This window comes from Dreissena polymorpha, chromosome 1, assembly GCF_020536995.1.
Source record: "Dreissena polymorpha isolate Duluth1 chromosome 1, UMN_Dpol_1.0, whole genome shotgun sequence".
Lineage (NCBI taxonomy): Eukaryota > Metazoa > Mollusca > Bivalvia > Myida > Dreissenidae > Dreissena > Dreissena polymorpha.
In genome coordinates, this window is record NC_068355.1 from 76,327,764 (window position 1) to 76,350,830 (window position 23,067).

Below are 23,067 nucleotides of genomic sequence, written 5' to 3' on the forward strand. Positions count from 1 at the left end.
GGACCAAGGAGAGTATCAAATGCACTTGCTAAGAAGCAGAAAGAATTACGCAGACTGAAAGCTGAAAATGAAGAAATGCGCTTGAAATACCAGAGAACTCTTAGAGGATTACAGAGATATAAAAAAGCAGAGAAAAAAACTGACGAAAGTGAATGTTCTTCTCAACAGGAAAATGAAGAGTCACTGAATATAAATAAAACTTTAACACCAAATAGCAAAACAAAACGTATGATGAAAATGGCAAAATTATCCCGAGAACAAAGGTCAAAGGTACACAAGCAACTCCTGTTTAGTTTTGCCGTACAAAATCAAATGAAAACAGAGAAGCGTGGCATAAAGCCAACAGAGAAAGGCTCTCTCAGAACACACATTGGTTCAATTTTGAAGAAGTACGGATTGAAGAAGACTGTTAGCATGAACACAGGGTTATCTAGAAACTGCTTGAACGGTTTGAGCATACGTGACATAACAAGAAGAAGAGAGACCAGGACGTACAATCGGCAAGTCATAGATTTTTTATCACAAGATGATAACTTAAGATCGAAACCCTGGGAAGAGAGATAAAGTTAAGACACCTAATTGCCAAGAGCAAACACGTTCATTGACCGATTACATGAAGAATCTTTATCATAAGTTTATGGGTGAAAATCCAACTGTGAAACTCTCTCTTTCCTCATTTTGCAAATTACCATTTCGCAGCATTAAACTTTTGGCATTCATCACATGGAGTTCATGCCTTTGCACTAAACATCAAATTATGTCGTTATCTGCTATGCTTTGAGGGGTTGTGAACTCAATCTACCTATCAACCTAGAGGAGTTTGTTAAAGATGAAAGGCTGAATCATGTACTTGAAAATGACATTCCAGATTCAATAAAAGTTGGACAGTGAATGTGTGTCCCTGTGGAAGAGAAAGGTAAAAAGAAAACAAGGGACAAAATTGTCACAAAACCAGGTTTTCATTGTGAAAAAAAATCTGATAAAGGGAGACAACTCAAACTGAACTTTTGAAATGAACAAACAAAATTAACCCCCTTTGTAAGTTTGTTTTAAAATAAATCTATTTTTAGTCGTGGCGACCTTGACATTGGAGATATTGACGTGATTCTTTCGTGCGACACACCGTCCCATGATGGTGAACAAATGTGCCAAATGATTTTAAAATCTCATAATGAATGACATAGTTATAGCCCAGACAAGCTCATTTATGGCTATTTTTTAACTTTGAACTCAAAGTGTGACCTTGACCTTGGAGATATTGACGTATTTTTTTCGCGCGACACACCGTCTAATGATGGTTAACAAATGTGCCAAATGATTTTAAAATCTCACAATGAACGACAAAGTTATGGCCCGGACAAGCTTGTTCCGCCCGCCAGCCAGCCAGCCCGCCAGCCAGCCAGCCAGCCCGCCCGCATTCGCCAATCTAATAACCAGTTTTTTCCTTCGGAAAACCTGGTTAATGATTATGAAGATAGTCGAAAGTGAGTTCAAACGAGAAGATTTCTTGAAATTTGTCAAGGAACAAATGCAGTTGTTCAGTGAACACGTTTACCGAGTGAAGAGACAGTACGAGGAAATAAAGCAGCTGAAAGTAAACCTGAAAGCTACAGATGCCATTTTACACATGGATTTCGCGGAGAACTACACATGCAAATCGGTCGAAGAGATACAAACAGCGTACTGGAACAAAACAGGGGTCACCTTACACCCAATAGTAGTTTATTACAAGGGAGACGAAGACACGCTTTCACATAAAAGTATGGTTATGGTTGTCGATGAGCAGGGACATAATTCGTCAACCGTTCTTGCTTTCTTGGACAAAGCAATACCACAAGTGAAAACGTTGGTCAACGGACTAGAAAGGATTCATTATTGGACGGATAGTCCGACGAGTCAATACCGGAACAAAACCATCTTTGACGCAGTGGAAAGGCATGAAGAGTTATTCAGAGTTAAAGCATCCTGGAATTATTTTGAATTTGGGCATGGCATGGGAAGGGCCCATGTGATGGGTTGGGCGGGCTAACTAAGAGACTTGCTGATGAAGCTGTTAACATGGGAAAAGTAACAATACAGGACCCAGCCGAATTTCATGTCTGGACTCAGTCTACCCATTGCACGATAAAAAACGTTGATTTCATATTTGTATCCAGTGAGGAGTGTACAAGGAAGGCTGAAGAACTTGGCAGAGTTGTGATTAAACCAGTTCCAGGAACGATGAAGCTTCATGCAATAGAAGGTGGACTGGAGCTTATGAATGTGTATGTAGCCAATGTAAGCTGTTATTGCTCACAGTGTAGAACAGGAGACATGTGTGAACATTGGAAGAAAGTGACAATAAGTAGGTGTGAACGAAAAGCGGATGAACCATCTGTACAAGTACAAGAACCTGATGAGCAGACTACGGCACCAACCGACCTTGAAAAGGACTGCAACAAACCAAATGGTGAGAAGTCTTTAAGTGATAATGGAAGATTCAATGAGCTAGACACAAGTGAACCATCTGTTCAAGTACAAGAACCTGATGAGCAGACTACGGCACCAAACGACCTTGAAAAGGACTGCAACGAACCAAAGGGTGAAAAGTCTACAAGTGAAAATGTAAGGTTCAATGAGCTAGAAGCAAGTGAAGAAACCTCTACAAAAGATGACAGTTCAAATATTGATGAGTATAGCCCCGGAGACTTTGTGGCCGCAGTATATTTGAATAAGTGGTATGTTAGTGAAATCATCGACAAAGACGAAAGTGAACTAGATATCAGTTTCATAAAATCTAATAAGTGTATTACTTTTCAGTGGCCCGCATCCAAAGACAAAATATGGTTAAAATGTGAAGACATACTTACTAAGATCGGAAAGCCAAAGCCAACAGGTAGGACAAAGAGAGCGTTCAAGTATGAAGAACAAGAACTTCAACTAATTCAAACATTCTTTGACGCCAGAAATGGTAGCGTCAAAGCGTAACGAACCTTTCTTCCCAGATTGTACCAATGAATGCATTGTTTTGTCGGTCTGCTTTGTCAGTCTAGTACAGTAACTGTGTGAATAGTGTGTTTGTAAAACAATGATAAACAATACATGTACAGAGTTATAAGTATTTTGATTTCGTTATATTCACATTGTTTTAAACGTTGCATATACTATGTACTGCACTTGTTCATAAGGTTCCAGAAGACTATACTCTATAATCAAAATTTAAGCTCGATGGATTTGACAGTTTGCTGTCTTATAGTACCTTCGTCATTAAATCATCAAAATAGTGACAGTTTAATAACACATTGTAGAGATTACGAGTTTATTTGAACAGTATGTGCGATAAAAGTATGTGCGAGAAAAATATTTGTGAAAGGTTGGTGATTAACAAAAACATGTTTTACGCAATTTTCACCATATTATTAATAATTGTGGGAGTGTACTGGTTCATATAAACATATAATTCTTTATGCACATAATGCAGTTAGTAACATAGTTTCTTCTTGTTCGTGGTTCACTACCAGAGTTAGTTATTATGTTCTAACATTTAGCAATAGCTCATAAATTTTAAAAAACGACAGGATATTTTCAGAATATTATTTTTCTTAAAATGTGTTTTACAAGTTTGGTTAAATAAAATTGTTCAAAATAATACATATGTTTTACATTTCTGTCCATCAGAAGCAAGTATAAATCTAAAACAAATAGTTATATTGTTCTTAGAATGTACTAAAAGGTTCGTGATTTTACACATAGAATGTCTTACTTGGTTGCCTGAAGATAAATATTATAGTACAGTTTTCGCTACTCTTTAAATAACAAGTAATAGAATAAAGTTTGGTGTAGAACAGCATAATATGCGTTTTTATTGTTCCGATATGGGATGATATTGTCTTTAATAAAATTGGTTTAATAGTTTGATATTAATATAGTTGTTCGATGATATTTTGCCAAAGATTCAGACCAAGTTAAACTTTATGAAGCTGACTTATCAGATAAGTTTTTTTTAAGTATTAAGTTCAACAACTGTTTTATTCAAAGGAATGTGTTTCAATTTCGTTTAATTTATCATATATTACTGAATGGTGCTTTAAATTGTATGGTATCCATTTTCACAAACCTTTTAGCACTTCTATTTACAGTCAGGGTCATCTCGAATTAACAACCATTGCAAGAAAACCAGTACACTGATGATGAAAAAAATTACACAACTTATAAATAAGTCATCTAGGATTCTAAAAACATCATTCAGTTGACAATATAGCATAGTTCATATTTTTTTACTCTTTTCTGTGGGTGTTCATTCTAATTGAGAATGCACGTTAATATGATTATAAATATACTTGTTCATTAAGTGCACGACGTTGAACTGCTTTCGAATTAAATTGCCGCAAAATAAACTCAATAAACAATTATTGAGTTTATTGGAAAGGTTTGGCATATTTTTTGGAAATTTTTATCGAATTTGGGGGGGGGGGAATGTTACTTTTGCCTTAGAGAAATAGCCTTTTTTTACTTTTTGCAATTGGGAAACTGCTTTTAAGAGGCTATTATTTTGGGCAAATAACACTGTTTATATATCTGGTAAATAAAATTATATTTGAAGCAACCAACTCCAACAAATATTTCTTCCCCAAGCTCAGGGATTTGGGTGAGTTCAAATGAAATTTGTTATGTGTATGCTTCAGGAAATACTGGTATTAAACCTGTGGAGTGAATGAAAGTGGTCAGGATAAAGATCAAAGAGTTTCAAACAAACTCTTGAAATGTAACACATATATGACAGTGTGATATACCATTAAGTCCTTCCTAATGAAAAATGTTTGCGATACTGATCAATAGGTTCAGGAAAACAATTATCGCAAGGTAAATATAGGTCTTACTTTGTATATAAACATTTGCAGGCCATAGAAAAGGCTGATCTGATTTCACTTTTCAAAGTAAACAAATAGCCCTTCATTGTAAGCCATTCTTAAAACAATGCGAAATGTGATCCTAAAATAATGTTTGATTATTAAAATAGCTTAAGACCGTTAAGTACAGGGCGAGTTAGATTACTAGCGACAATGCATGTATTATAAGGCAGTCATGTATATATATCAACCTAAAGGAACCACTCTTTAAATATTGATTGAAACAGGTTTTAATCTTTAACATACCGGTAATCTTTTTAAACTTTTAAAAGGAAACTTAACCGACTGGTAAGTTTAAAAGTTATTCTGACAAAAATTCATTCACAGCAATAAATAGTGTATGTTAGGTATTCTGTCTAACTATTTTACAATAATAAAATTATAATATATAAACAAAAAATAACTTAAAATTTGTGAATATATTGGTGCATTAATTCTCATCTTGAGTTTGTAAAGTTTGCCGTATAACATTGTAAGTACAAAAAAATATTATTCAATACTTAAAATTTTTACTCATAACTACATTTGTATGCTAATTTTCTTGTTTGTTGTAAGATCTATGAAGAACATAGTAAGGAAATATTGTCCACCGATGGACACGAAGAAATATGTCAAAATATTGTCAAAATTAAAATAATTAATAATGTATGACTGTGTTCATTGAATAACAAAGAATGGATAATTTATACAAAAGTTGCAATAAATATATTTGATTAGAAAAATAATGATAACATTTTATTAGACATAAACTTGAGAAATAAAATTTACAATGTTTACATGTATCTAATAATTTTGTGTTCATTTCACTTTCATAACAGAGAATCTATGTGGGTACAACATTTATCAACTAAATCTAGACCTGATGACTATATGTCTTTAAAATCGTGTGAAGCAGTTTAAGACTTGGTCTTTATGGTCATGAGGAAAATTCCATTGTTAGTAGGTCACAAAAGAGGCATATAGTGTTTATAAAATTTAACATGATGACCTAGCATTTAGCTCCATTTGCATCCCCTAAAGTGTAAATTGTATAGTGATAACCAGTTTTTCTAAGATTTGACCTTTTTTGATGCCACTTGACCTTTACTAACTTGACCTCAATAGATTTGATGATGTTGTAGTTCATATTTATTTTATTGCTTGTGACCTCAAGTAGTGACTTACAGTTACAAGGATAATTGAATTCAAACCCTCATTTGACATTTCAGTGTTTATAATTTAAGACACAATTGACAAAATGCAGGTCACAGATATCAGTCTATGTTAGTGTACATACATACGTACAAATAATGCATATCCTTTGCACACCTGTAACGTATTTGAACGTACACATTTTTTCTCTCCTCAAAACCAGGGAAATTTTTACAGTGAACGACTACAATGTTAAAGAACGCATACAACTTTCGTTCAAAAACCTGACCCCTCTTAGGCGTAGGAACCCTGAAACTTTTTTTCTTAAACAAGGGCTGTTTGTAAAACATTCATGCCCCCCATATGGGCTGTCAGTTGTAGTGGAAGCCATTGCATGAATACGTTTTTTGTCACTGTGACCTTGACCTTTGACCTAGTGATCTGAAAATCAATAGGGGTCATCTGCCAGTCATGATAAATTGATCCAATTTAGCTGGATGGGAGAGTCCACTAGGCATAAATGGGTTAAAGTTTTAGGAAAGAAAAATACAATGATATTTGACCTTTGACCTTGAAGGTTGACCTTGACCTTGACTTTTCACCACTCAAAATGTGCAACTCAGTGAGATACACATGCATGCCAAATATGAAGTTGCTATCTTCAATATTGCAAAAGTTATCAAACTTTAACCAAGGTTAAAGTTTTTGGACACACACATACAAGGAATGAAATATGGGCTGTCAGTTGTAGTGACAGTCATTGTGTGAATATGTTTTTCGTCATTGTGACCTTGACCTTTGACCTAGTGACCTGAAAAACAATAGGGGTCATCTGCCAGTCATGATCAATTTACCTATCAAGTTTCATGATCCTAGGCCTAAGCGTTCTTGAGTTATCATCCGGAAACCATCTAGTGGACAGACCGACTGACGGACCGACTGACGGACCGACCGACAGACCGACATGTGCAAAACAATATACCCACTCTTCTTCGAAGGGGGGCATAAATACAAGTATCAATGTTTGTAAATGAACTGAAACTTAATCAAAGACAAAAATTAAAATAAGACTGCGACGTTCGAATGTTCAATATACAGTCTGTTGACTATAAACTTGTCAAATAAAGTTTAGACCATTTATGGTTAATAATTGAGAGTTAAAAATCAATAAATTTTTAAATTCTCAAAATTCATCTTAAAAAAGCAAATGAGTGGTATTTTGAAAACAATGATTTTCTAACATGAGTGTGGTAAAGTTCTGCATTTTGAATGTTTATATAACAACGTTTTGGCAAAAAAGATCAAATCATACAATGGATCATGTGTAATATTGTTTATTGAAATTTATTGTTTTTTTTCAAAAATACGTTTTTATATGTTACAAAAGTTTATTTGCTATTGACAAAGTTCGTAAAAAATAGGTTACAGTTCTTTTTAGTATTCTCATGCACTTCATTTTTCAGTTGTATAAAAGCGTAAAAATACGGAAGAAACTGCTGTTGGGCATCCCTTTGTAAAACAAATTATAACGTATTTAAGCAGATAATTGTTTGACGATAAACAACTGTGACGGGTAAAAACGTATTTTAGGCCCGATTTTCGTTGTAAACCGTAAAATGTATTTAAAACAAGAGGGCCTGAAAGGCCCAAAGTCGCCCACCTGTGACCTTCACCTTTGACCTAGTGACCTGAAAATCAATATCATGATCCTAGGCCTAATTATTATTGAGTAATCATCAGAAAACCATTTTTCTGTTTCGAGTCACTGTGACCTTGACCTTTGACCTAGTGACCTGAAAATTAATAGGGGTCGGCCAGTCATGATCAATGTACCTATGAAGTTTCATAATCCTCGGCATAAGCACTCTTGAGTTATCATCAGGAAACCATTTTACTATTTCGAGTCACTGTGACCTTGACCTTTGACCTAGTGACCTGAAAATCAATAGGGGTCATCTGCCAATCATGATCAATGTACCTATGAAGTTTCATGATCCTAGGCGTAAGCATTCTTGAGTTATCATCAGGAAACCATTTTATTGTTTCGAGTCACTGTGACCTTGACCTTTGACCCAGTGACCTGAAAATCAATAAGGGTCATCTGCCAGTCATGATCAATGTACCTATGAAGTTTCATGATCCTAGGCGTAAGCGTTCTTGAGTTAACATCCGGTAACCATTTTATTATTTCGAGTCACTAAGACCTTGACCTTGGACCTAGTGACCTGAAAATCTAAAGGGGTCATCTGCCAGTCATGATCAATGTACCTATGAAGTTTCATGATCCTAGGCCTAAGCATTCTTGAGTTATCATCTGGAAACCATTTTACTATTTCGAGTCACTGTGACCTTGACCTTTGACCTAGTGACCTGAAAATCGATAGGGGTCATCTGCCAGTCCTGATCAATGTACCTATGAAGTTTCATGATCCTAGGCCTAAGGGTTCTTGAGTTATCATTCAGAAACCATCTGGTGGACGGACTGACGGACGGACCAACCAACATGTGCAAAACAATATACCCCCTCTTCTTCGAAGGGGGGCATAAAAGCCCCGATTCTGAGAAAAGAAAATTGTATACGTTTCAATACGGTACAGCGTTTCGCTGCAAAAATCTACCAGGTGCCTAAAGGATATGTGAAGTTTGAAATTAATATCTTCTTAGAGAGTTGCTGCACACACCTTATTTCATAACTATATTTCATCCTACATGCAAAAATTAACCTAGCTTTATTAAGTACAAAAAGAGGTTCAGTTGTGATAAAAGGCTGGTTAATCTTCATGTGACTGTTTAAAAAGACCTGACCATTAACTTTAATTTTACCATATACCAGGTACATGTTCAATTTTATTGAAATATCTGATGATGATACTCATGGATTGGTTTTATACAATGGAATGCAAACTTTAGCTAAACCCTATCCCACATAAGAAGCAAAGTGAAAATGGCTTTTGCAACCAGCATAAAACCAGAACAGCCTGTCAGTAGCTCGCTGTCTGTTCAGGTTTTATTCTGATTGCTGCTTATCAGTATCTAAAGATTAAAAATGAAGCCTTTATTAAATGTAACTTTCTAAGGGACTACAAATGCGTCAAAATAAGTATCTAGGTGGTAAAGGATTAAAAAGCAACATGCGCATAATACAGATCCTTAATTGCAATAAGTATTTATGGGTGTTGGTCATTGTCCTCACATAATGGGCCTGAAGATATAGAGGATATTTGTTCATGTCAGTGCCAGATCGTTTGTTCTTTCACGAGTGATCATAGAAAATATATTTTCATGAGTGGCGCAACCATGAGTGAAAATATTATTTTTCTATGATCACTCGTGAAAGAACAAACAATCTTAAACTAACATTAACATATTTTCTGTTTCTTTTATGCCCCTTTTTCAAGAAAGTCATTAACAGCTGTTTCCCTTTCGCTGAAAAGTTACCCTTTCTCCCATGGCGTGCCTCAATACGTTTAAATACACAAAATGATGTCAAAATGCCAGGGAAATCTCCAGTTAAACTCTTTTACAATGTAAATAAACCTTGAAAAAAAGCATAAAATAAAAGGAACATTTGTTGGATTTGATGGAATATCGTTTTTATTTACTCGTGATCATAACAAATATAAACATGTATAAATCTTGAAGTAAATCTTGATATGATAATCTTAAAATAGAAAAAGTAGTTCCAAAAATTAATTTTAACCTGTGAAAATAACAATTGCTGTTATTTCACTGAAGAAATGTAATATTTTATCATTAGGTATAAAAGAAATAAAGCTTATCAGAAAATGATCCATCTTTGTGTTGTTTTTTTGTAAACAATCAATTTCAGCCCCAAAACAGTTAGAAAGCACCTTATCAAGTCATGTTGTGTTCTACCGAGACTATTCAGCAAAAGTTAGTTTACTTAAAAGAAATATCTTCTTTTTTTACCAGAGGTATAAAGCACTGAATTTTGTAAAGATTTTTTTAATGTACTTTCAAAAGCCTTATTTTTCTCTGTCTCAGATATATAAGAACTGCAGTCACTGACCTTTTGCTTTCCCAGAGGTAAAAAGACAATCAGAAAATGATCCATCTTTGTGTTTGTTTAAGTAAACAATCAATTCCAGTCCCAAAACAGTTAGAAAGCACCTTGTCCAGAATTGCTGTGTTCTATCAAGACTTATTCAGCATAAGTAACAGGGCTCAACATAAAACGGTTGTCCTAGTGCCCCTGTCAAGTAAAAGTTAGATCCGGGCAAGTTATTTTATAATCTAGTTGCCAGCCCGGGCAAGTGCAAAAAAGAACAAAGAGCATTTAATTAAGACTTTAATTAGACTTTAATTGTTGCTATCATTTTGTTAAATCGTCAAAAATAACAAAGGTTTTGTCTTGTATCAGTTTACAGTTAATGTGGTATTTCATGTTTGGGCAAGTGGCTTACGTTCAGGGCAAGTAGATTTTCTAAGTACTTGCCCAACAGGGCAAGTTGGTTTTTAGGTTAATGTTGAGCCCTGAGTAAGTTTACATAAAAGAAATATCTTTTGTTTTTTTACCAAAGGTACAAATCCAATCAGAAAATGATCCATCTTTATGTGTTTTTATAAGTAAACAATCAATTTCAGCCCGCAAAAATTTAGAAAGCACCTTATCAAGAATTGTTGTGTTCTACTGAGACTATTCAGCAAAAGTTAGTTTACTAAAAAGACAATATCAGAGGAAACAAAAACTGCAACCATCATGTTGATTTGGACATATAGAGTCCTCTATTATTACACTCACAGCCCTTGACAGGGAACCAAAATAAATAATTGCATATGTATTTTTTTTCAATGCATTAAAGCAGATAGATGAGTGTCATACATTTTGGATCTGCAAAACTTTCAGACATTCTTATCTGGCGAAACATTAAATCAAGGGATTTTTTAACATTCAAAGATGATTTTGAAGATTCCAACAGACTTCCTTGAAACAAAACAAGAGTCTCATTTCCTGGAGTCTTGGACCAGGGGATTCCTGTAAGGGTCGAACACATATTTAGTTCAAGTGACCTTGACCTATATCTCTACCATCCACAAAACATTCTCTGGATAAAATGATTTATGCACAAAGTTTAATTAAAATTGGCCCAATTTTTTAAAGTTATTGATAACAAGCCAGTTGTCAATATCTACTTACACTTACATGCAGTGACCTTGATCCAACATACCAAATATGCATACTAGATATGAATATATTGCATTTATGTACATCATTTCTGTACAATAGCTCATATTGTTATTGAGTTATTAAGCGGGAACCAATTTGACCTATATTTAACATTAATGACCTTGACTCCATCTGCAATAACACATTTTTATGGAACAGCTACATGTGTGTGGAGAAGATTTTCTCACCATTTTGGGAATATGACATTTAGCCATGAAATAGGCAATTTTGTGTAAACTTAATTTCAAATGAATAAGAACATTGTTTATGTTACACGTTTTTAACAATTATAGATAAAACTTTTTTTGTAATTGGCGTCACTCTGGAGAGCGGCGACTAGTATGTAATGCATTTTTTTTTCACTTATGGGAGGAGAAGTTATTTTACGGATAAATGTATATATTTTTGTTTTAAGAATATCTTGCATAGTGGTGATTTTTTGTGTAAATTAGTGTAAATAAGTACTGCGTTTGTGCCTATTACATTTATTACAACATTTATTGCCAATAATGCAAGGCTAATTGTTTTAATTAATACTGATTCACAACTGATCACAGGGGAAAGATCACAGGACTGGGCAAATACACGGAACTTTCTGGTTTTGTATTAAAACAAAACATAATCCAAATATATTTATTTTGTGGTTTTTCTAATTTGCTTATTGAGTGGAGAATCAATGTAGAACCTATTGCGCAAACAAGTTTATTGGAAGGCGTAGTGGTACAACAACGTACAATCTATTAGTTTATTAATAGACATATAATAACTATCGCTATACACAACTTCACCAAAAAGCAGTACATAAATGATGTCAGCTGGAATAGCTCAGTTGGGAGAGCGTTAGACTGGAGTTGTTTACGCAGCAATCATCTAAAGGCTCCCAGTTCAATCATGGGTTACGGCACGAACCGAACAGTTCGGCGGCTCACTTTTTTTTCAGTCAGGTTAATTAATGTAATAAAGCTTTATTTTATGTAGACATTTTAAAATCCATTGTACTACAATTGGACATTTTTATTAAAATTAATGGATGCCGCGTGGTGACAACGTTAATTAAAATTTCTTACATACTTAAATATCTTATAAAAAATACACGTGTTTTTATATTAACAAATAAATGCAAACACCACATCTATTATCCATTTTTATGGTTGTCTATCATAGGCCCTAAGTACTATCCCTACCACATATAGAGCGCGAAGCGTGACATGTATTGTTGATTGTAACAATGTAACTATAAAAAAACTTTAAACCTGTCAGTATCATGCAAATACAAATTTCTATGGCCCGTTATTTCAAAATATGGTTACCAACCTTGGCCTTTGCAGCAATTTTTTTCCTTCCTTATAATTAAGTACTGGAAAACGATACTGATCCAATGGGGGAGATTAAAGCTTCCACATTGCTGTCCAAAACATCACAATAGGCAGTGATTTTTTTGCTTTTATTTGTTACAGCCTGTTCCATTTGAAGTGGGAAAATTAGAGCGATAAACTGTGAAATTGGGAAAAATAGTGCCATAAACCATGAAATTGGGAAAAATTTAGCATAATTAATATGATTATAAGTAACATAATTCATATTGTTCAGGGGGTTTTCAAGCCATTTTGAGAAAAGGAGTCTGGTCAAATTGGGCTTTTTTTAATCAATAAAGTGGCAAATCTGGGAATTTTTTATCGACAAAAAGGACTTAATTAAAGTTATATATTTTAGAGGATGTTTAAAAAATAAAGTTGAGTTGAGATCTAGAGTTAAAAAATCATAATTAAGTCATAAGAGACCTCTTTCTTAATTTTTTTATATTTCTTGTTTAATTTGGCTTTTTGTTTGGAAATTTTGGTCAGATTTTTGGGAAAAAAAGTGGAATTTTGCGATTGGGAAGCAGCCGGAAATTTGGAGGTAATTTTGAGCAAAAAAAAAAATCAAAATCAAAAGCCCCCCCTCCCAATTTTTGTTGTTTTATTTATTTTTGTAAAAAGAATGCAACATTTAGATAATTTCCCTTTGCAGCTCTATGGCTTGAACCTTAGTCAAGTACATATATTATTGATAACACCAAGCAATCAGTTTTAAAGTATTAGTAGGCAACAATCAAATGCACAAATGTCCCTTCACTCTGATGACTGCCCAATGCAAATTTTCCCGATTTCAGTTTTTTTGCCCAGGTACCGGTACTTTTCCCAATTGCAAAAAAAACAATGCTGCTATGGGGTCACTTTAATACATTGTACATGGAATAATTGAATGAAATCCCTCAAGCCATTCCTGAGAAACATGCTTACCGAAAAACTTTAACCAAACTCACAGACTGATGCTGATGGGAGAGCAGACTAGCTTGCCGATTGTTTGAAAAATGAAGTTAAAATATCTTTTTTGCTGAAAAAGTGCCATAACTCCACAGGGTTTTACATTCATGTAAAATTTTAGGGGTCCCTAGGACTCTTGTTAATAATTTTCAGGGGTCCTGTCAATAAAAATGGGGGTCCCAATGAATATGCTGGCTGTATCAAAGTCCATTAGTTAAAAGTAAGGTAATCAATTATTTACGTAAACAATAGCAGAGATTTAACACACACCTATACAATTAAAGATTGTATTTATTTAATAGTAACTGTTAATCTTGCTTGCCAGATAATAAGCTTATCGTAACCTTAGTAAGCTTTTCTTTGATAGCGACATAAATAACTCACATTTAATTACGCAATGTTTAAATCTCAATTCGGGACATTACAACTAGCAACAGCAGGTGCACGATTGGTCGTTAAATCAACAAGTGAGACAAGTTGTACATCCTTCTAGAAAATTATGCACTGCAGTTGTCATTTAGAGTTTCTTGTTGATATTACGAAAACCAATACGTCAAAATGATTGTGCGTCAAATGGGACGTAAATCAACAAATATGATGGGTCCTCACTGGCATTTTATGCGTATTTGACACAGAATATCGAGTCCCGTAAAACCCTGACTCCAGATATATTTTTACCCTTGTGTTTTATGTTTGATACATAAGCGACATCCGTTGACGTCATACAATAGCACATGGTACTCTACGCACAATTTACTATAGTTATTGTTTGTTATGTGGAAAATAGCGGGTTAAAAGGTAAGATATGGTTGATCGGTTTGCAATTGATGGATTTTTATGTATTTTACTTAATGCAAAACTTTTGAACACTTTACACCCAATTTTCTTTGTTAATAAGACCGTGGGATAATGCATCCGTTTCGTCTGCAAAAGTTCACTATTTCATTCATAAGTCACGTTACTGCCATTTGACAAAACATCGTATAAATAGATTTATTTTCACTATGAAAAAGGTGTACGCGTAAACTTTGATTTGAAGTCCGGATATGTTTTTGGTTATGCTGTAATACAATTTGAACTATATGTAACAAGTGTTTATGTTGGTAATTGCATATTATGTTTATTACTAATTTTCATTTAATTAATACTAAGTGCAGGTTCCACTAACGAAGTACAGGTTATATTCACATATCTTCCATAAACACAGCTTATGACAGGGTTGCTGACACAGGCCCCTATTAAAACCACTGCCAGACAGTATGGCATCACACAATTAAAAATCTTAATTGATTTAATTGATTTCAGTTTCATATTACTTTTACAACAATTACAAATTTAAGTACAACAACCATGAGTTATAAAGTTGTCAATATTATATTCACTCAGGTTCAAGCCATATAGAGCTGCATTTTATTAATAATAATTTCTTTACGAAACATACAATTAGGAATTTTTTTGACAGCTACATGTACATGTGTATTAGGACATTTGTAGCTTTCTTTTAAATTGGGAAAGTCATAGTGTCGTTTTATCGTACTTTATAAAGAAGGAAAAAAATCGCTGAAGATGTTCTAAGTGAAAGTGCTCAACTATTTTTCCACTTTGATAGTAACAGGTGCCAACAATTCCAATCACTCGCTTGTCATAGAGAATAAACAGTGCTGTTGGGCAAGCCTATTTTGTTGTATGCTTGTCAAACCAGGCAAGTGCATTTTCAATGAGTAAGCATACAAAGACATTTTCTTTATAGATAAAACATCTCAACTTGACAGCGCCTTTGTTTTAATTTTCTAAGCACAAAAGAGGTGATAGTGACCTCACACAATGACCCTAAACACATGTGCATAGAATATATTAAACACTGGTAAGAAACAGTGATACGGATATGTTGCCCGTTTACTTTTGCAGTTTTCTTATTACAATAGGGGCATAATTCTGCTAAAGTGCAGGTCAGATTTATGGTTATTGGTCATTGACTTATAAAATGATTGAAGTTTCAGTTGAATACCTTACAGAGAAATAGTGATTTGAAGATGTTGCACCTTACTTCAACCATAACTTTACCAAAATGCCAAAACAAAAGCTGATAATTGGTTGAGTATTATAGCTTAGATCACTTATTACAAAGTTCAGCTAAAACTTTCAAATATTTTTTACCTGCTCTGTGTTGTTCTTCTTCAGAGGTTGGTTTCCATCCAGAGTCCAGCACGGCCTCTTTGGCTGCCACCAACGCATAAGCAGTAGCAAGGGACATAACTCTTTGGTCTGAAGGTGCCACATGCTTGTCGAGATTTAGCTCCCCTGGACTGTCTCCTCTAGGAACGTAGCCCGCAACTTTACAAGGAATATCTTTGAATCCTGAACAAAAGAAGAGAATATAGATAGAAGATGATACAAACAGAGGTAAGTTTAATAGAAATAAAAATATGAATGATAAAACAATTGCAGCTATTTTTCTACATGTTTAACATATCGTCTACTAAATGTAATAACTAGGGTAACTGACATTTTGTGAATTGTTCAGGGAAGCATATTTTGAGACATTTTCCAAAATACAGTAAGAGCACTTACCTTATTTTTTGCGCTCAAAATATTTCAGTGTTGAAATTATGATAACTGCTCCTTTCTTAATTTTCGATTGTTTTAAAAAAAACATATCGATTTGGAGTTTTGTTTCGTTTTTCAAGTGTTATTATAATACTAATCAGAAAATTTGAATATGGAAAAATGTTTATTATTTTAATAAAACATCTTTTTGCTTCTCGTGAAAATTTAACAAAATGTCACTTACTTTTTACATTCAGAAAATGACATGCGTTTGTTCTGTCAATTTCGAAAATTGGATTAAAGCATTATTTTTACCAAAAAGGCTGACTTAATAATATATCAGTTGATGTATGTCACCTTAATAAACACAAAAATGGAAAAAAGTAAAAATGTATAAAAATGTCAGTTACATAACTTATTACATTCAGTAGGCGATATGTAAGTATGATAGGATAATTTATTTTTCCCAATATGAACAAGAATACACATTAATCATAATTTGACTCTTGTCAAATATGATCGTTGATGACAAAATTTTATACATTGAACCTTCCACAAAAAACAACAACAACAATACCTGGTATTGTAAAACAAACAGAATGTTAAAATAATATTGAGTAAACATTTTCTGAAATACTTGTATTTTCAAACATCAACATCATGATTTAATTTTCACCTTCAGTATTTTTTCACAAAGTTAATACATCAGTTATCTGGTATCTTAAGTGCTAACTGTCATTTTTTCTTTCACTAGTTTTAAAATGGGGCTGGTTCCTTTGGATTGGGAAAAACACATTTTTTTGACTCAAATCGGCAAAAAAGTGCTGTTGTTTTTGCTAAAAAAATAGTTTAAAATTGAGAATCAAAAGGTATTCAATATTATATAAACTAAGGTTTAACTTATAGGGCTTTATGGAAGAAGATCTTAATGTTGATTTATACAAAATAAATATATTTACTTTTTCTGTATAACGGCCCCTTATTGGTACAAAAAAACAAAACTGTTACTGTGTACAGATAAAATTTAACTATCACAAACATCTGTCAGTTCTTACTATCATCTGTAATGGCAGTTATGCCACATTTTCCCGCCAACAACTTCTGCCAAACATGCTGGGTACCTACTCCAAGGCAGGTTACAAGACCTGTTCCTGTTACAACAACACGTCTGCGTTGCAGCGATGTTGAAAAACATCGAGCAATTGTCTTGGACATTGAACTACGAAGCCTACAACATGGAATATACAACTATGATAAGTTAAATACAGTATTTATTATAATCAAAATATCAATCAATCAATACAGAATGACATGTAATAGTACTTCTGTATTCACTAATGTGTCACAAGTACCTCTTTCAAATGTGTTTATGTTCTAAGGCATTGAAGTTCACAGCTAAACTAACTGTCTAGCCCTTAGTGCAGACAGTCAGGTGCTGGTCTGCTTTTTCAAGTACCGTATTTTCCCATGTAATACAACATGGAAATCCTCAAGTCTGAATAAAATATAACCCATGTCAACAATATCTGATGATAATGATGTTTTTAGGGATGCCTAAAATTAATGACTATTTTGGACATTTTTATTGATACCAATGTTTAATCTGATTTCTTCAATTTAATAAGGCAGCGCCATGAACATGTTTTTGTACAGGATGATCATTGATGGTTATAAAACCAGTGGACCAATGAATAAGGATTGTTCAGTAAATGGTCATGCACAAAACATTGTAAATCAAGATTCAACTAGAAATGGCGCGGCAGAGGCTGACGCGTATCCCCACGCTGCATATTTGACCCAGGGGGCGCCCCAGGGTTGAAAATGGGGCCATGCATAGTTGAGATTGAGCATATTGTCATAAGATATGTTCCAGTGTTTTTTTTTCACCTATAGGGGAATGGTGGTGGGGCCCGTCCAAAGGGGAAAAACGCGTTGTTATTTAGGAAAAGGAGAAATTTAAAAATTCACTCTTTTATATGTAATGATATTTATTATATGAATACACATGTATGTATGAATGTAATATTCACAGCTGAATGTCTCTGTCCTTTTTCTTAAATATATATCAATGATTTTTTCAACATTAGTTTCAGACAGTTCAGCCGTCTTTCACAGTCTCAGTTTTCCAAGCCAATTTGAGTCTACCCTGGTAATTGGGATTTTTTAAAATCGATAAAATGGCAAGTTTGAGCTTTTTTTTTCAATAAAATGTACCATATTAGAATGTTGTAATCAACAAATATTGACACATCAGGCCTTTTCATGGCCATTTTGTAAAAAAAAGCAATTAATGTGAAAAGTCCACTGATTTGGGAAAAACTAATTTAATATAACTCTTTATAATAATAGAAAGTCATATTAATCATATTAATTATAGTTATATACTCCTGTTAGTTGTTTATAAAATAAATTTGAGATATATTTATCATTAGACAGTTGTTTATAAAAAAACAAAAAAAACAAAAAAAACTAATTTTTTTTTTTTACTTTTGGAGGGGATTTTTTTCAACAAAAGTGGGGAAAAATATATACTCTTTTTTTTAGGGGAATGGGGCCGAATATCGGCCCCAAAACGGCCATAAAAAACACTGTGTTCAGTATCAATTTGAAGTAAATTGGTGTAGAAATGAAGAATTTATGGTAAAAAGCAATTTTGGGTGGGCGTGGTCTTTGTAGGGGGGGGGGCGCCCCAGGGTTGGTAATGGGGCCATACATAGTTGAGATCGACCGTATTGTCATAAGAGATGTTCAGTTTCAATTTGAAGTAAATCGGTGTAGAAATGAAGAAGTTATAGTAAAAGGAAATTTTGGGTGGGCGTGGTCTATGTGGGCGGGGCACCCTAGGGTTGGTAATGGGGCCATGCAAAGTTGAGATTGACCGTATTGTCATAAGAGATGTTCAGTATCAATTTGAAGTAAATCGGTGTAGAAATGAAGAAGTAAATGTAAAATAACATAAAAAAATGAGTGAAAATCTCTAACCTGGCCCCACTCAAACCCCCAGGGTCAGATCAAAACTCCAAAAAGTGCAGGGTCGCACATATGCTTATAGCTACCATGTGTGTAAGTTTCAAGGTTCTAGTGCTTATATTGTAGGAGGAGATAGTGGCCAGGACGGACTGACAGACGGACAGACAGACGGAGGAGATAACCACAATATCTTATTTTTGAAAAGCGTGGGGATAAATATAGGAATGATGTCTATTAGTGCCAATTATGATAATCTCTTGAAAACGTAAATTAATCACTTGTAGCAACCTTTCAATAATATTAATTTCAAGAGGCCTTTTGTTAATATCACAATCAAAATTAGAGGATAAGTGAATGTTAAGTTAAGCTGTTGCCCTTTATTCCAAATAGACCATTGTCCGTTTTACTATTTCATGGATAAAGCGAAACAGAGGTAAACGAGTCCATCGTAAGTTTTTTAGCATTACTTTGTTAAGAATTTGATTCAACCATATTATCCCTCCTGGTTAATCTGTCATTGCAAGTTTTAAATTAATCATTGGATATTTTATTGTGTCTGAGAATGGGTTACCAGGCCTTGACACTAACGCTGTCCCAAGAATCCGAGGACACCAGATTTTGGCGAGGGTAACCAGTTCTTTCAAGCCGGGTGATCCTCCGGGACCCCTAAATTTATAGAACCACTTCGTATTGATTGACCATTTAAATATAGACCGGTTTTCTATATTTTTCTCTTTTTTTGCAATGAAAGTGTTCGCACTTTGAACAAAAAATGAAAACCGGTCTGCACCAGAGCATGAGACATCGCTTGACCTTATTGTTATTGAAGCGCAATTGGTAGCTGGCCAATCAGCATTGAGTTTGCTCACACATAATATTGGGTCATTCATGCGCAGACACTGTATACTTGGAATACACAGTTGATATTGTCGTCCGCCAACAATATAGCAAACGTCATATTTATAGATAAACAAATGAAAATAAAACGTAACAATAATTTTTTTATTTCAAACTGATCACTTAACATCTTTCTCCGGACTATCGATCTGAATAAAAGGATGATAATTAAATAATTAGTTTTATGTCGATGATGTTACACCTTCTGCGGATTATCGTTTGAAATTAAAAGGCAGGGACTACCCTAGGCCTTAAAAATAGGGTGATGTAACTTCTCCTTTTTTCCGAAACAGGGAGAAGTTTGGAAAATCAGGGAGACGTTTGTGCGAACAATATCAAAAACAAAACATGTTCATTTCACAACTTTTATTATTTCTATCATTATACTATGTTAATTTGTAAAAAAAACACAATAAATTCTCATTGAAATCTACTTCATCATGACACATTTAAGTAATTTAACACATTTAAGATATGTACTGGTAGCATCTTTTCATCACATTTATCGTCATTATATAACCATCATCCCTATGACTGCTTTTGTAACAAAACAAAATGTAATGCATAATACATCTAGTATATCTATTACCGTTTATCTGAATACTATACATGTCCGAAATATTAACACTTAAGAATGCCTTACCTGTTTAATTTTTATAATCCAAATTGTCCTTATTGTTATCTGGTTTAACAAACCTTATCAAATGTTTTTTAAATCCAGTTAATGTTTTCTCCATTATTTAATCACCATTACTTGTAATTTGAATCGCCAGCTTTGAATTGAACGCGGGTTGAATGTTACAATACGTCCGCTATTTGCATGTCGATGGTCATGACGTAGCAATTTAATTCTACTCGGATAATTTATATCTAATCCATGAAATGTGTTTTCTCAATGTTTATGTGTAGTATTATGACTTGTTAGTACAAAAAATGAACTGTGATTCCAGTTTATATAAGACGGGTGTTAATAGTGGATCTACGTAATTAATAGACCTTTGATCAATTTTGTTTTTCTTTAATTATTTTTGCCAACTTTCCTTAACCGTGCCGTTTGCGAAAAAACCTGCAATTATCGGATGGTCAATCAATTATCACGTTATCATTAGACAACTTACGTCACACGCGAAGAGGCACGAGTGTGTTGTTATAGCAACCAATATTAAGAGACTTCTTTGTCAGGGTCAATTAACAATCTGTGCGGGGGTAAATTGTGTAACCGTTAGATAAACAACAAAGAATAAACTTGCTAATCACCTGCGGGCCGTAGCACGCATTGGCAATAATAATCTGGCGGCTTGATTTTTGCTTTTCTGGTCTTGTTTATTAAAAAATCGGGCGGCTTGATCTTTGTTTTTCTGGGCTCGTAAGGCGATATCACGGGCGTTAGAGCGAAATAATCGCTCTAGTCGCCCGTAGGGTAGTCCCTGAAAAGGTGATATTTAAGTATTTTTTTCTTACCCACAAAATATGCTATTGTTAAGCAATATGTCAACCAATATGTATATTTGCTAATTACTGGTTTTCATTTTCTGAAGTCAAACAATATGCACATTTTTCAACTGTTGTTTTCGGATACATTATTTTTCGTCCGTTTTAAGTTATTTTCGAAGTTCTTTATAGCAGAAATAAAAGGACTGTGTGGTTTATAATATTTTCAAATGGTATTTACTCCTGAAGATGATAATGCTGAAGATGATTATGACAAAAATGACGATGATGTTGATGAAAGACATGATATCCAAAGTTTACAAAACAAGGCTTATAAGCTATTAATGGGTCTTATTTAAATGGCAACTGAATTGAATATTGGAAATAAAAATGTGTACTAGTATACTTTTTGTACTTTTTTGCCCTTACGCTGTGCGTCGAAACAGGAGGGAACCCTAGTTTGGGTGAGGGTCACCGAAAGTTGAAAGTAGGGTTCCCTCTGGGAACCCTGTCAAAAAAAGTTAGTGTCAAGACCTGGGTTACCCAATGTATGCTAATTGCTATGGACTGTATAAGTGTTTGATTCAAGAATAAGTGTGCTTGACTTTTGGTATACTTAGTGTGTTTGGATACTCAAATATGTTTCACTAAAAGTAAGCAGGAAACCAAACAGTCTTCTGAAAACTGCTTTAATCAATTGCTACATAATGCGTGCTCCATCCGATCATATCCGTAATGCATACACATCCGAAAAATAATCATTTTCGAAAACTTGTCCATCGGTGATAACATTACTTGAAAAACAGTATAACCTTTAGATCAAAACACACGAACTAAATGGTGTAAATATTTTAAACAATTGATTCTTGAAGAATGAACGCAATTACCTTGATATTCGATAGCTAAGCTGTGACTGTCAATATGACGTTGTTGTTGTCTACAGATCAGTGTTTCCACTCTGGATCAGCAGACGATTGCAGTGTTTCAGGTTATATTCCACTAAACTATTGCAAAGTAGTGCATTCATCTAAATACTCTCCTAGCAGAGTTGTCGTTCGTGCCTCAACATACATGTATGTAATGAACCGCAGTGTAAGAGGGTGATATCTACAGAGTTCATTTCGCCTGTTCAGCGCAACACTGTTCCAACTCCATTTTACAAAAGTTTTCAGGAGGAAGAAAAAACTGTGGTTTTATGTTGCTTCTTTAGATATGTCATATGTTTTTTTCTTATAATTATGTAATATTCAAATACTTTATAAAATAGCTCTTTACTACAAAAAAATATATATTTTAAAAGAGATATTAAACATTATTGCAGTTAGAACAGTTTTCCCACTTAAAACCGTGCCTACATGGGTTTTTTATTTAGTGGAACACTGTTCTAACTCAAGTTAGAACAGTATTCCACCTAACAATTATTGTTGTTTGCTTATATTAAATATGTGCAACACTGCTCCAAGTGACTTTATGATTCTATCCTATTCAATTATGGTTGTTTTAAACAATAATCATTTAAGACATAAACTTTAATGTTATATAAGAACACTTTATTAAATTTCTGGTACACAAAACTTTACATAATATATTAACATTTTGTTTGTTAATAATGCAAAATGCTTGTCATATTATTTTGTATTAATGTATTAACATTTAAATATCATAATGAATATTCAAAGTATTAAACACAAGCAGTAATTGATAACTT

The 23,067-nt window shown here is 33.9% G+C and overlaps 2 protein-coding genes across 4 annotated transcripts in view; one reads left to right on the forward strand and one right to left on the reverse strand.

The window, feature by feature from the left end:
- LOC127835930 (3-oxoacyl-[acyl-carrier-protein] synthase, mitochondrial-like) overlaps nt 1-22,393 on the reverse strand; it is a 41,496-nt gene extending 19,103 nt beyond the window's left edge. The window contains exons 1-4 of one of the 2 annotated variants that reach the window (XM_052362361.1): nt 22,247-22,377; nt 17,414-17,556; nt 17,117-17,289; nt 15,672-15,872 (exon numbers count right to left, since the gene is read on the reverse strand). In XM_052362361.1, coding sequence (XP_052218321.1) covers nt 15,672-15,872; nt 17,117-17,276 — 361 coding nt within the window. In that variant the 5' untranslated portion in view covers nt 17,277-17,289; nt 17,414-17,556; nt 22,247-22,377. Of the gene's footprint in view, nt 1-15,671; nt 15,873-17,116; nt 17,290-17,413; nt 17,557-22,246 lie in introns of both variants that reach the window. The other variant, XM_052362354.1, reaches the window with a different exon arrangement.
- Nucleotides 15,768-23,067, forward strand: part of LOC127835959 (uncharacterized) — a 68,643-nt gene continuing 61,343 nt past the window's right edge. The window contains exon 1 of one of the 2 annotated variants that reach the window (XM_052362391.1): nt 15,768-15,917. In XM_052362391.1, the coding sequence (XP_052218351.1) occupies nt 15,903-15,917 (15 nt within the window). In that variant the 5' untranslated portion in view covers nt 15,768-15,902. Of the gene's footprint in view, nt 15,918-22,531; nt 22,550-23,067 lie in introns of those variants that run through there. The other variant, XM_052362386.1, reaches the window with a different exon arrangement.